Raw genomic sequence first — 11,959 nt, 5'->3', positions numbered from 1 at the left:
CCAGAGGGGGAAAGGACAGTGTCAGACCCACTGCACCACCAATCCCAGAGGGTGAAAGGACAGTGTCTGACCCACTGCACCACTCAGTCCGAGAGGGGGAAAGGACAGTGTCTGACCCACTGCACCACCCAGTCCCAGAGGGGGAAAGGACAGTGTCTGTCCCACTGCACCACCCAGTCCCAGAGGGGGAAAGGACAGTGTCTGTCCCACTGCACCACCCAGTGCCAGAGGGTGAAAGGACAGTGTCTGACCCACTGCCCAGTCCCAGAGGGGGAAAGGACAGTGTCTGTCCCACTGCACCACCCAGTCCCAGAGGGGGAAAGGACATTGTCTGACCCACTGCACCACCCAGTCCCAGAGGGGTAAAGGACAGTGTCTGTCCCACTGCACCACCCAGTCCCAGAGGGGGAAAGGACAGTGTCTGTCCCAATGCACCACCCAGTCCCAGAGGGGGAAAGGACAGTGTCTGTCCCACTGCACCACCCAGTCCCAGAACGGGAAAGGACAGTGTCTGTCCCACTGCACCACCCAGTCCCAGAGGGGCAGAGGACAGTGTCTGACCCACTGCAACAACCAGTCCCAGAGGGGGAATGGACAGTTTCTGACCCACTGCTCCGCCCAGTCCCAGAGGGGGAAAGGACAGTGTCTGACCCACTGCAACAACCAATCCCAGAGGGTGAAAGGACAGTGTCTGTCCCACTGCACCACCCATTCCCAGAGGGGGAAAGGACAGTCTCTGACCCACTGCAACAACCAGTCCCAGAGGGGGAAAGGACAGTGTCTGACCCACTGCACCTCCCAGTCACAGAGGCAAAAGAGCCTAACCTGTTGCACTGCCCTTTATGTGGTGGATAAAATTCCATTACATAATCTGCACATTGCACCAACCGGTCATTTACAGAATTGTTGGGTAACTCTTCAATTTATCACCTTGGAGTAAAACTGGCGTTACCAATCTGCTGCCTGTTATCGGAACGGTTTCTACAACTGGCAGCCGATTCTTAACGCCAGTTTTACACTTGGGCAGCAAGTTGAAAACGAATCTTCAGTAGGTATATGGCTAATTACAATTGCAGTTCGATGATATTGCAGGCAGGCAAATCACTCACCTCTCACAGCGAGATACGTTCCAGCTCCATATTTCTCGCCGAGTCCCCCATTTCGCACTTTGCAGTAACACATCCCAGAATCGTTTGCTCCCACCTCCTTTATTAGAATGGAAATGTTTAAAAAATCCTCTTCCTTGGGCCGGAAGATCCGGCCTCTGTACTCTGCTGTTCTGTTGGAGACTTCTGTACCATTTCTGGCGCCCTTGTGCCAGGTGTACTGCCCTTTCTCACTCGAGACATTGGCTGTGTAGGTACAGGGGATGAGCACGGTCTCCCCTTCCACTGCCAGAATACTGGTCTCCTGAATAACTGTGAACCTCCCAACATTAATTCCCTGGAAATCAGAAGAATAAAAGGTCGCTGCTATCTGATTAGAAGTTGGGACTAAGTTAGGCAGGACCAGTAGTGAAGGGCCAATGTTCGGAGTGAAGCCCCGATTAGCGGCAACACTCCCCAGCTGCCCAAAGGCACAACCCTCCCTCGGTCAGTCTCCAGAGGAGGACAGGGAGTAGGATATTGGTTTGGATTCAAATATGGACTTGATTTTGTCAGCCGCCCACTTGAGAACATAAGAAATAGGAGCAGGAGTCGGCCATACGGCCCCTCGAGCCTGCTCCGCCATTCAATTAGATCATCGACCTCAACTCCACTTTCCCGCTGGATCTCCATATCCCTTGCTTCCCCTAGAGTCCAAAAATCTATCGATCTCAGCCTTGAATATACTGAAAGACTCAGCATCCACAGCCCTGTGGGGCAGAGAAATCCAAAGATTCACAACCCTCCGAGTGAAGTAATTCCTCCCCATCTCCCCTGTGCTCGCTGACCTACATTGTCTCCTGGTTAAGCAGTGCCTCGATTTCAAAATTCTCATCCTTGTTTTCAAATCCCTCCATGGTCTCGTCCCTCCCTATCTCTGTAATCTCCTTCAGCCCCACAAACCCGGCCCCCACCCCGAAATATCTGCGCTCCTCCAATTCCGCCCTCTTGCGCATTCCTGATTATCATCGCTCAATCATTGGTGGCCGTGCCTTCTGTTGTCTAGGCCCTAAGCTCTGGAATTCCCTGCCAAACCTCGCTAACTCTCTTTCCTCCTTTAAGACACTCCTTAAAACCCACGTCTTTGACCAAGCTTTTGGTCACCTGCCCTAATTTATCCTCATGTGGCTCTGTGTCAAATTTCTTTGTCTTAAAATACTCCTGTGCAGTGCCTTGGGGCGTTTTACTCTGTTAAAGGCTCTACAAGTTGTTGTTGTTAAATGGCCTACCCCTTATCCAGAGACTGTGCCCCCTAGTTCTAGACTCCCCAGCCAGAGGAAACAACCTCTCACCATCTACCCTGTCAACCCCCCTTCAGAATCTTGTATGTTTCAATGAGATCACCTCTCATTCTTCTAAACTCCAGCGAGTATCGGCCCATTCCACACAATCTTTCATCATAGGACAGCCCTCTCATCCCAGGAATCAATCTAGTGAACCTTCATTGCACCGCCTCCAAGGCAAGTATGTCTTTCCTTAGATCCTTTGTTATAACTATGCAGCCAGCCAACAGGTTTGATTTCCGACGAGTGCTATTCTTTAACATAGAGATTCCTGCGCTATGTAATTGCAAAGTCGACAACCTGCTATTTAAAATGGTTAAATGGTCTCCGCTCTGCAGCTGAGTGCGATTCCACAATCGGAGTTCCCCCACAGTGAAGCCATTCCGGCAGAGGCACCATAGAATGGTTACAGCACAGAACGAGGCCATTCGGCCCATGCCGTCTCTCTCTGCAAGAGCACTTCAGCTAGTCCCACTCCCCCACCCTTTCCCCGCAGCCCTGCAATTCTTTTTCCCCCTTCAGGTACTTATCCAATCCCCTTTTGAAAGCCACAATTGAACCTGCCTCCACCAGCCTCTCAGGCAGTGCATTCCAGATCCTAACCACTCGCTGCGTAAAAAAGTTTTTCTTCATGTCACCTTTGGTTCTTTTGCCAATCACCTTAAATCTGTGTCATCTGGTTCTTGACCCTTCCACCAACGGGAACAGTTTCTCTCTATCTACTCTGTCTAGACCCCTCATGATTCTGAACACTTCTATCAAATCTCCTCTCAACCTTCTCTGCTCCAAGGAGAAAAACTCCAGCGTCTCCAGTCTATCTACGTAACTGAAGTCCCTCATCCCTGGAATCATTCTCGTAAATTTTTCTGCACCCTCCCTAAGGCCTTCACATCATTCCTGAAGTGCAGTGCCCAGAATTGGACACAATTCTCCAGTTGAGGCTCAACCAGTGTTTTATAAAGGCTCATCATAACTTCCCTGCTTTTGTACTCTATGCTTCTATTTATGAAATATATAATTTGTTAACCACTTTCTCAACCTGCCCTGCCACCTTCACATACACCCCCAGGTCTTTGTGTTCGTGCACCCACTTTAGGATCATGCCGTTCAGTTTATAAGTCCTCTCCTCGTTATTTCTACCAAAATGTATCACTTCGGAGATCACCAGTCGGAGATAGCGCCATAACACTGTGGGGCCGATTCTCCCACCCATGGGTCACACGATATTGCAGGCAGGCGAATCTCTCACCTCTCACAGTGAGACGTGTTCCGGCTCCAAATTCCTTGCCGAGTTGCATCAGTCTCACATTGCAGTAATACACCCCAGAATCGTTCACACTCACGTCCTTTATCAGTATAGAAGCGTCTCCGGCATTGATAAAATCCTCATATCTGGGTGTGTGGATCCGGCCTCTGTACTCTGCTGTTTTGTTGGAGACTAGTGTTCCATTTCTGGTGTCCTTGTACCAGGTGCAAGACCCTATCGCCTTAGAGACATTGGCTGTGTAGGTACAGGGGATGAGCACGGTCTCCCCTTCCACCGCCTTAATGTTGGTCCTCTTCTGACTAACTGTGAACCTCCCAGCATTGATCCCTGGAAATGAATAACATTCATATTACCTGAGTCGAAGTTGTAACTTTGAGAGACGGTCCTACTAAAACCGGTATGGAACGCCCGACCTTTCCATAATTTGACAACGATCGGAGTTTGAACAAGTGTGAACTTCTGAGCAACAATTGCTGATAATAAAGGGTGAGTTTGCCTTGTTGCAAATTGTAATACTGGGGTAGATTGTCAACTTGAAAAATCCAAACCGGGCGGCAAATTCGCAATGCCAGGTTTACGCCCCGGCCGAAAGCTGAAATTCTACCCCATAATTAACATAATATCCCGGTTTGCTGGCCATTCTTTGAATGATGCATTAATCTGTGTTGTTGTTTTGCTAGCAGGTTCACACTTCAACAGTACCGTTTACACGGGGTTAATTTTCAGGTTCACTGCTTGGTGGCGCGAATCCATCGCCTGTTGTAGAACGCGCTTGATTTTCATCCCATTTTTGGGGTGAAATTGGTTTTGGCCGGCTGTTTTTCTTTCCCATTGACGTTAATGCTGAAGAACATCGGGCAGATGTTAAACTGGCTGCGATTTGCTAGCGCCCATTTTGTGCTCCCATCCAAGACCAATTTCACTCCTTTTATGTCAAAGCCCATGAAAACCAGGCAGTCTTCTGCAAGCAGTTTTATTCCCCGGGGTAAATCTACACACAATATGATTTGCTTTTCAGTGTTATGACTTGATTAGGACATCAGAATAAAAAACAGGACAAATCTGATTGATATAAATGGCTGCTGTCCATTTGATATCTTAGGGGTGAAATTAGACAGGACCAGGGATGCAATACAGGCGGACTCGCCCGTTTACCGCACACCTGATATTCAGTTCTATGGAACTGAATATGAGGAGGGATGAATAATGGGCAACCAATGCTTATCGCCTGTCTTGCATCGCCAGTTATGTCCAATTTCACCCCCCCCCCAATGTACATGTGAGACAAATAAAATGAATGCACAATTAATCAAAGAATCATAGAATGGTTACAGCCCAGAAAGAAGCCATTCAGCCCTCTCTGCAAGAGCACTTCAGCGAGTCCCACTCCCCCCTGCCCTTTCCCCGTAGCCTTGCAATTTTTTTCCTTCAGGTACGTATTCAGCTCCCTTTTGAAACCTAGGATTGAGTCTGCCTCCACCACCCTTTCAGGCAGTGCATTCCAGATCATAACCACTCGCTGCGTAAAAAAGTTTTTCCTCATGTCACCTTTGGTTCTTTTGCCAATCACCTTAAATCTGTGTCCCCTGGTTCTCGACCCTTCCGCCAGTGGGAATCGTTTCTCTCTATCTGCTCTGTCCAGACCCTTCATGATTTTGAACACCTCTATCAAATCTCCTCTCAACCTTCTCTGCTCGAAGGAGAACAACCCCAGCTTCTCTAGTCTATCCACATAACTGAAGTCCCTCATCCCTGGAATATTTTCTGCACCCTCTCTAAGGCCTTCACATCCTTCAGAAAGTGTGGTGCCCAGAATTGGACACAATACTCCAGTTGAGGCCGAACCAGTGTTTTACAAAGATTCATCATAACCTCCTTGCTCTCTATACTCTATGCTTCTATTTATGAAGCCCAGGATCCCATATGCTTTAGTCCCGAATTCCAATAAAAAATATACTGGCATATTAACAGTATTTCAAAATGATCGGTGGAAACATTCGGCTGATAAATGAAGAATGGAAAAAAATGAAGCGTCTACTTACTCGAGAGAGGGATTAATATCCATAGGATGCTGATTGGATTCATTCTTCCTGCAGTAATGGAATTAGAGAAAGAGAATTAAATAAATAGGCAAGACCAGAAAATGAGAAACTGCATTCTAACTATGAAGGTGCAAGTCATTCTTAATGTGGTGCACAAATCTGCGTCCCTTCAATATACATTTACCGAATATCAGGGGACCTACAGAGTGTGAAAGCACAGAAAAAATGAACGAGTTAGTGCAGAGCAGGCTGAGGAGAATGTGATGAGTCTGTTCTGTCTATTTTGAAACCTGATCAGCCCAGAAGTAATGTAATCGCTGGTTAATTCAAACAGCTAACATGTTGAAATCAAGCTGGCTAAAAATAAGTAATTGCAGACCTACTTTACATTGATTCAGGGTGGGAGTAATTTTCACCTTCAACGCTTGAACCGTAAATTCGTGGGGGCGGGGATAATTTTAACTCTGGGTGAGAGTGTGAAACGTGTGCTATCTAGTGGCCTCCCATTATACGCTCCCCTCACATTGACTTCAATGAAAAGGAAAATCGGGTGCTGTGAATGATCGGCGGTTATTTCCATCTTGACCATTTTACACTATGGCCGAAAGTCTAAACTCCCCCCGTGGAGCGGATCTCCCGCCCCCCCGTCGAGAAACAGGCCGATTTTCATTCCCATTGCTATCAGTGGTAATGAATATCAGGCCGCTGCTATAATGGACGCCTCATCCACAAGGCCAGCTTTTGGTCAAGGTGTCAAGTTTAATATCTACCCTACTGACCCGGTCTGTGCGCCGGCCATTGCAGTGGATCCCTGTGTGTATGTGGTCATTTTTCAGAGCCTTTAGACTACGATTACTATGACACTTGCTCATTATAATTTCATATATATATCTCTAGTAAAGTGCTTTGTGCTGTAATGATTAAATTTTGTGCTACATATTACGTTTTATTTTCTCTTGGTCAGGCCACACCTGGAGTGCTGTGTACAGTTTTGGTCTCTTTACCTAAGGAAGGATATACTTGCCATAGAGGGAGTGGAACGAAGGATCACCAGACTGGTTCCTGGGATGGGGAGATTGCCCTATGAGGAGAGATGGAGTAGACTAGGCCTATGTTCCCTAGAATTTAGAAGAATGAGAAGTGATCTCATTGAAACATATAACATTTTTACAGGACTTGACAGGGTTGATGCAGGGAGGATGTCCCCCCTGCCTGGGGAGTCTAGAAGCGGGGGCCACAGTCTCAGGTTAAGTGGTCGGTATTTAGGACTGAGATGAGGGGACATTTTTTCACTCGGGGGCTGGTGAAACTTTGGAATTCTCGACCCCAGAGATCTGTGGATGTTCAGTCGTTGAGTATATTCAAGACAGAGATCAATAGATTTTTGGACTCTGAGGGAGTCAAGGGATGTGGAGATCGGGCGGGAAAGTGGGGTTGAGGTGGAAGATCAGCCATAATCTTATTGAATGGCGGAGCAGGTTCAAAGGGCCGAATGGCCGACTCTTGCTGCTATGTCTTATGTTCTTGTATTCATTCATAAAAAATGACCTGGAGGAGAGTGATAGAAAGAAAAGTAAAGGAAGTGAAACTTTGCAGGGGGGAGTCAAAGGAAAGGAATATCGGACGTGATGTACAAGGGACAGATATCTCCAATATTCCGCCCCCACGGCGCCCTGCCAATGTTACCGAGATAACACAATCATTTTAAAAGTAGCATCCGTTGTTTTCGTGCAGGTATAAAGTACTTCAGATTTTAAATTAACCCGCTCCAGAACCGAGCGCGTTCAGTTCGAACGCTGCGTTTATACCGGCCCCATTTTATGCTGTGGGTGAACTTGCAGAATTTTCCACTTACCTTAATGCCAGAAGTATACATGCATAACCATATTCTGTGAAGCCGTTGTATATTTCATTGGTTGGCGCTCGCGTCCAAATACACGGGTGGCAATGTTTGAAGCACCACTTTGTAGTTCAATGGCATCTCTGAAGAACAGATGTAATCACACTCTCCAGGTTGACTGCCGAGTGCTGAGAGAATACCGCTGTTCAGATGAGACTTAGAAGCTATTATGATAAAACTGCGGGGATGGTATTCCTGCAAGAGTGAAATAATAGGGTACAGTGGTTATGGTACTGGATTTAGTAATCTCAGAGGCCTGGACTAACGATCCGCAGACGTGAAGTTCAAATCCCACCACGGCAGCTGGGGAATTTAAATTCAGTTTATTGAATAAATCTGGAATCAAAAGCTAGTATCAGTAACGGTGACCATGTAACTACCGGATGGTCATAAAAACCCATGTGGTTCACTGATGTCCTTTAGGGAAGAAAATATGCTGCCCTTACCCGGTCTGGCCTATATGTGACTCCAGAGCCACAGCAATGTAACTGCCCTCTGCGGTTCAAGAAGGTGGCTCACCACCACCTTCTCAAGGGCAATTAGGGATGGGCAACTTCTTTACTGGAGTTGGCTTTGAACTGTATTGAGATCCGAAGTAATATTTCGCTGTACAGATAAATACCAATCTTTAACGGGCTATATCATTTGAAAACTTTGATTAAGTTTGCTTCTCTGTCAAGTCTCTTATCTAAGTTATTATTACATTTTCAATATAGACCATTTGGTTTTCTGGTCCTGTTCACATTGAAATGGACTTGCCATTAACGATGGGTGAGTTTCCGAGTGGAATACTGGAAGCCAGTAGCCTGGAATTATTGATAGTTGGATGTTTTGGTTAAAGGATCTCAGGGCCTCTTTGAATGAGTGTGATTGGGTGGGGTCACCCGCTTTCCTCATTGATATCTCTCTTGTGATGAAGTGAATTGTATTCACACTATGCTCGCAAGAGGTGGCTTAACTCAAAACGTTTCCTTAGTTCTCGTAGTCAGTTCCCAAATGTTGAATTACTTACTAATTATTCACCTTGTAAATTACTTCAGTTAAATCGCTCAGAGGATTGATATTCTATTAAATAGAAGTAAGAATAGAATTACCGCCAATTAATCTTCATGGACTAAGAGCATCTAGTTTTGTTTTTTTACCTCTCGTGTTTATTTTTGCAGTATGTCTCAGATATCAGATTTCCTGGAGATAAGTGGCTGGGTCAGTGTTAGCACAACCGTGAAACTTTGCACGTAGTTGCAGCTATTATAGATTTTTTTCCAGTTTGCAGCTAAATGCGGTTTTGCTACTGGCATATGTAAGATTGCCAGCTAGCGCTTGCAAATTTACCTTGCTTGCAAAGTGACATATATAACACAGGGGAAAAATCAAAATACTCTGCAGATGCTAGAAAGCTAAACGAAAAACAGAAATAATTGAATTGCTGATCCGGCCAATCAGAATCGGTAGTGAAATCAGACATGTTACCATTGCAGTGTAGCACTTGATGAAAAGTAACATTTCAACGGAAATGGAAATCAGGCTGTGTCTATAACGGGCAACCGATCCGCCACGCCATTTTTACGCCTGGGTGGCAAGTTGAAAATGAAAAAAGTAAGTCTTGCATTTATATCGAGCCTTTCATGATCACCAGACGTCCCAAAGCGCTTTACAGCCAATGAAGTACTTTTTGAAGTGTAGTCACTGTTGTAATGTGGGAAACACAGCAGCCAATTTGCACACAGCAAGACCCCACAAACAGCAATGTGATAATGACCAGATAATCTGTCTTTTGTTTTGCTGGTTGAGGTACAACTATTGGGGGGGGGGGGATAACTCCTCCTGCTCTTCTTCAAAATTTTGCCATGGGATCTTTTACGTCCACCTGAGAGAGCAGACCAGGCCGTGGTTTAACGTCTCATCCAAAAAGACGTCACCTCCGACAGTGCAGCACTCCCTCAGCACTGCACTGGGAGTGTCAGCCTAGATTTTTGTGCTCAAGTCTCTGGAGTGGGATTTAAATCCAGAAACTTTCTGACCCAGAAGGACGAGGGTGCTACCCACTGAGCCATGGCTGGGCTGACATCGTAATGCTGTAATGGAAAGGGTCACCAACATCATGTTCAAAACGCAATGTGCCAAAAATCGTTATATTCAGGGGAAAAAACATTTATTGTGCAAAGATTTACTTTGTGCCTCTGTAAAATATAAATAGGAAATATTCCCAATGGTGTAGTTTCAGGATCATTGAAAGTAGGCGTGAAGATTTCCTCTGCTCCATAAATTTAGAGAATATTAAACCAGGGTTTTTTCCGAACATGGTCCCGATTTAGCTAGAGATGCCCAGTACAGGAAGTCTTTCTCCACACTTATACCTTGTGACTACACACAAAGGCCAGGAATATGATTCCAAACGCCCGAAGCCATCCAGCAAATTTCAACCCAATTTAAACAATCGAACATTAATGCAACACTGTTGTGGCACATTTACAGAGGCATGCTAGTTCTGAGTTGCTTTGATGGTGTTAGTTTGTTGGGAGAAACTTCTTTATTGGAGTTGGCTTTGAACTGTATTGAGACCCGAACTAATATCTCGCTGTACAGATAAATACCAATCTTTAACGGGCTATATCATTTGAAAACTTTGATTAAGTTTGCTTCTCTGTCAAGTCTCTTATCTAAGTTATTATTACATTTTCAATATAGACCGTTTGGTTTTCTGGTCCTGTACACATCTACGCTACTACTGTTGATTCATTTATGCGAATCAGACATTAAACCTTGCAAGTCCAAAAATCAACAAACAACCAAAAGCTTTACTTGCCTGTAATGGGTTGAAGACTGTTCTCTCCTCTCCGGAACCTGATTTGAGATCCAGAAGCCTGGTGGTATGAAAGTCTTCTCTGTCAGCTAGATGTGCAAAATATATTTGAGGTGGCTCGGACCGGTTCGTAGTGGGCATGGTCCCACACTACGTAACTGGTGTTAATTCAGCACTTCACCTTACTTGAAAAGGTCAGCGAATGGCTCTCAATAAAAATAAATAGTAAACGAATCTTGGAAATGCCCCATATTATAATGTAAGTCTTTACTGTGGGTGCCTAGGATTCACAATGATTTCCACATTCTGTAGCACGAATTACATGCGCCGTCAATACAAATGGACTAGATTTATTCGTCCTGAAAAGTTGACTGGAACCAAACTAAGGGACAAAGAGCGCTGCGATTATTGGCTTGGGTTGAACGCCTCTGCTTGAGGTTAAAGATGCGGCAATTTTCTTGAGAATCAACTTCCAAATAGTACAGTGGCTAACCTGAACTAAAGTTGGAAGATCGCTACATAGGGACATGGAGGAACAGGAGTCGGCCATTCGGCCCCTCGAGCCTGTTCCACCATTCAATTAGGTCATTGTTGATCGGTCCTCGACTCCATTTAACCACCTTTGACCCATATCCCTTGATACCCTTATCTAAAATTCTGTCGATCCCGGTCTGCGAAAAAATCAATTGTTCCACCATTCACCTCCTTCTGGGCAGCGAGTTCCATCTTTCGACAACCCCTTGCGTGAAAAAGTGCTTCCTGATTTCAAGCCGAAATGGCTTGGCTCCAATGTTAATATTATCTCCATTGTTCTGCACCCCTCCCCTCCAACCAGAGGAAATCGTTTCTCTGTATATCTCTTAATTCAACAGTTCAGATTAGAAAAAAACACCCTAAAAACCTTGCCTTCTGCTGTGGTATCCTTCTCTTACTATTAATGTATCTCTGCATCTAACCTATCGAATCCTTTTATGCTTTAAACATCTCGGTCAGATTAACCCTCAACCTTCTAAACTCAATAGAATACACGCCAAGTGCAGGCAAACCGTCCTCATAATTTAACTTTTCAAACCCTAGTTTCAGTATTATAATCCTGTTACAGTCCTGAACAGTGACTATCATATGGGAACGTGGGCACCAGCACATCAGCGAAAATACTTCCTTTTGCACATAAATTAACTTTAAGGGATATGGGAAGCCGAAGTAAAACATTGGAACCAGTTCTTAACGCTGTTTCTCTCTCTCCACAGATGCTGTCCGACCTGCTGAGTGTTTCCCCTTTTTAATTCGACCCATTAAGCCCGTTCCTTCCAAGGATCAAATTAAGTTTGCCCGAGACTGGTCTGTATCCCGAGCACTTAATCGTAAATTTATACTCATGTAGTTTACCAGGTAAAACACCATAGAAAGCTTGTCCTCGGCTGTGGGATCCTTCTCTCACTTTTAATGTGAACCTGTTCATTCTTGGAATAATAATATCATTATTTCTACTTATGTTTTGCTCACAACTGTGGAAGTG

General features: G+C 45.2%; 1 protein-coding gene across 1 annotated transcript; it reads right to left on the bottom strand.

Annotated features, from left to right (window-relative positions):
• Positions 1 to 992: 992 nt before the first annotated feature.
• LOC147095992 (cell surface A33 antigen-like) lies at positions 993 to 10,581 on the bottom strand. Its single transcript, XM_085973752.1, has 3 exons — positions 10,440 to 10,581; positions 3,685 to 4,022; positions 993 to 1,443 (listed from the first exon to the last, which is right to left on the bottom strand). The coding sequence occupies exons 1-3, from the start codon at positions 10,579 to 10,581 to the stop codon at positions 1,102 to 1,104; spliced, it is 822 nt and encodes a 273-aa protein (XP_085829878.1). The 3' UTR covers positions 993 to 1,101.
• Positions 10,582 to 11,959: the final 1,378 nt, after the last annotated feature.

Source organism: Somniosus microcephalus, unplaced genomic scaffold (genome assembly GCF_052327205.1).
Source record: "Somniosus microcephalus isolate GS21.2 unplaced genomic scaffold, FLI_Smic_1.0 unresolved_chr1, whole genome shotgun sequence".
Taxonomy (NCBI): Eukaryota; Metazoa; Chordata; class Chondrichthyes; order Squaliformes; family Somniosidae; genus Somniosus; species Somniosus microcephalus.
The sequence above is the reverse complement of the archived record's forward strand: the minus strand, read 5'-3'. Positions and strand labels throughout refer to the sequence as shown.

What these genes read in the sequence shown, in the direction of transcription:
- LOC147095992 (XM_085973752.1), bottom strand. Translation starts at nt 10,581, where the DNA reads ATGCCCACTACGAACCGGTCCGAGCCACCTCAAATATATTTTGCACAT. An exon ending in CTTCAACCCATTACAGGCAA is followed by an intron (nt 4,023 to 10,439) that starts GTAAAGCTTTTG and finishes ATTCATTTCCAG; the next exon opens with GGATCAATGCTGGGAGGTTC. An exon ending in GAGCCGGAACACGTCTCACT is followed by an intron (nt 1,444 to 3,684) that starts GTGAGAGGTGAG and finishes TCTGATTTCCAG; the next exon opens with GGAATTAATGTTGGGAGGTT.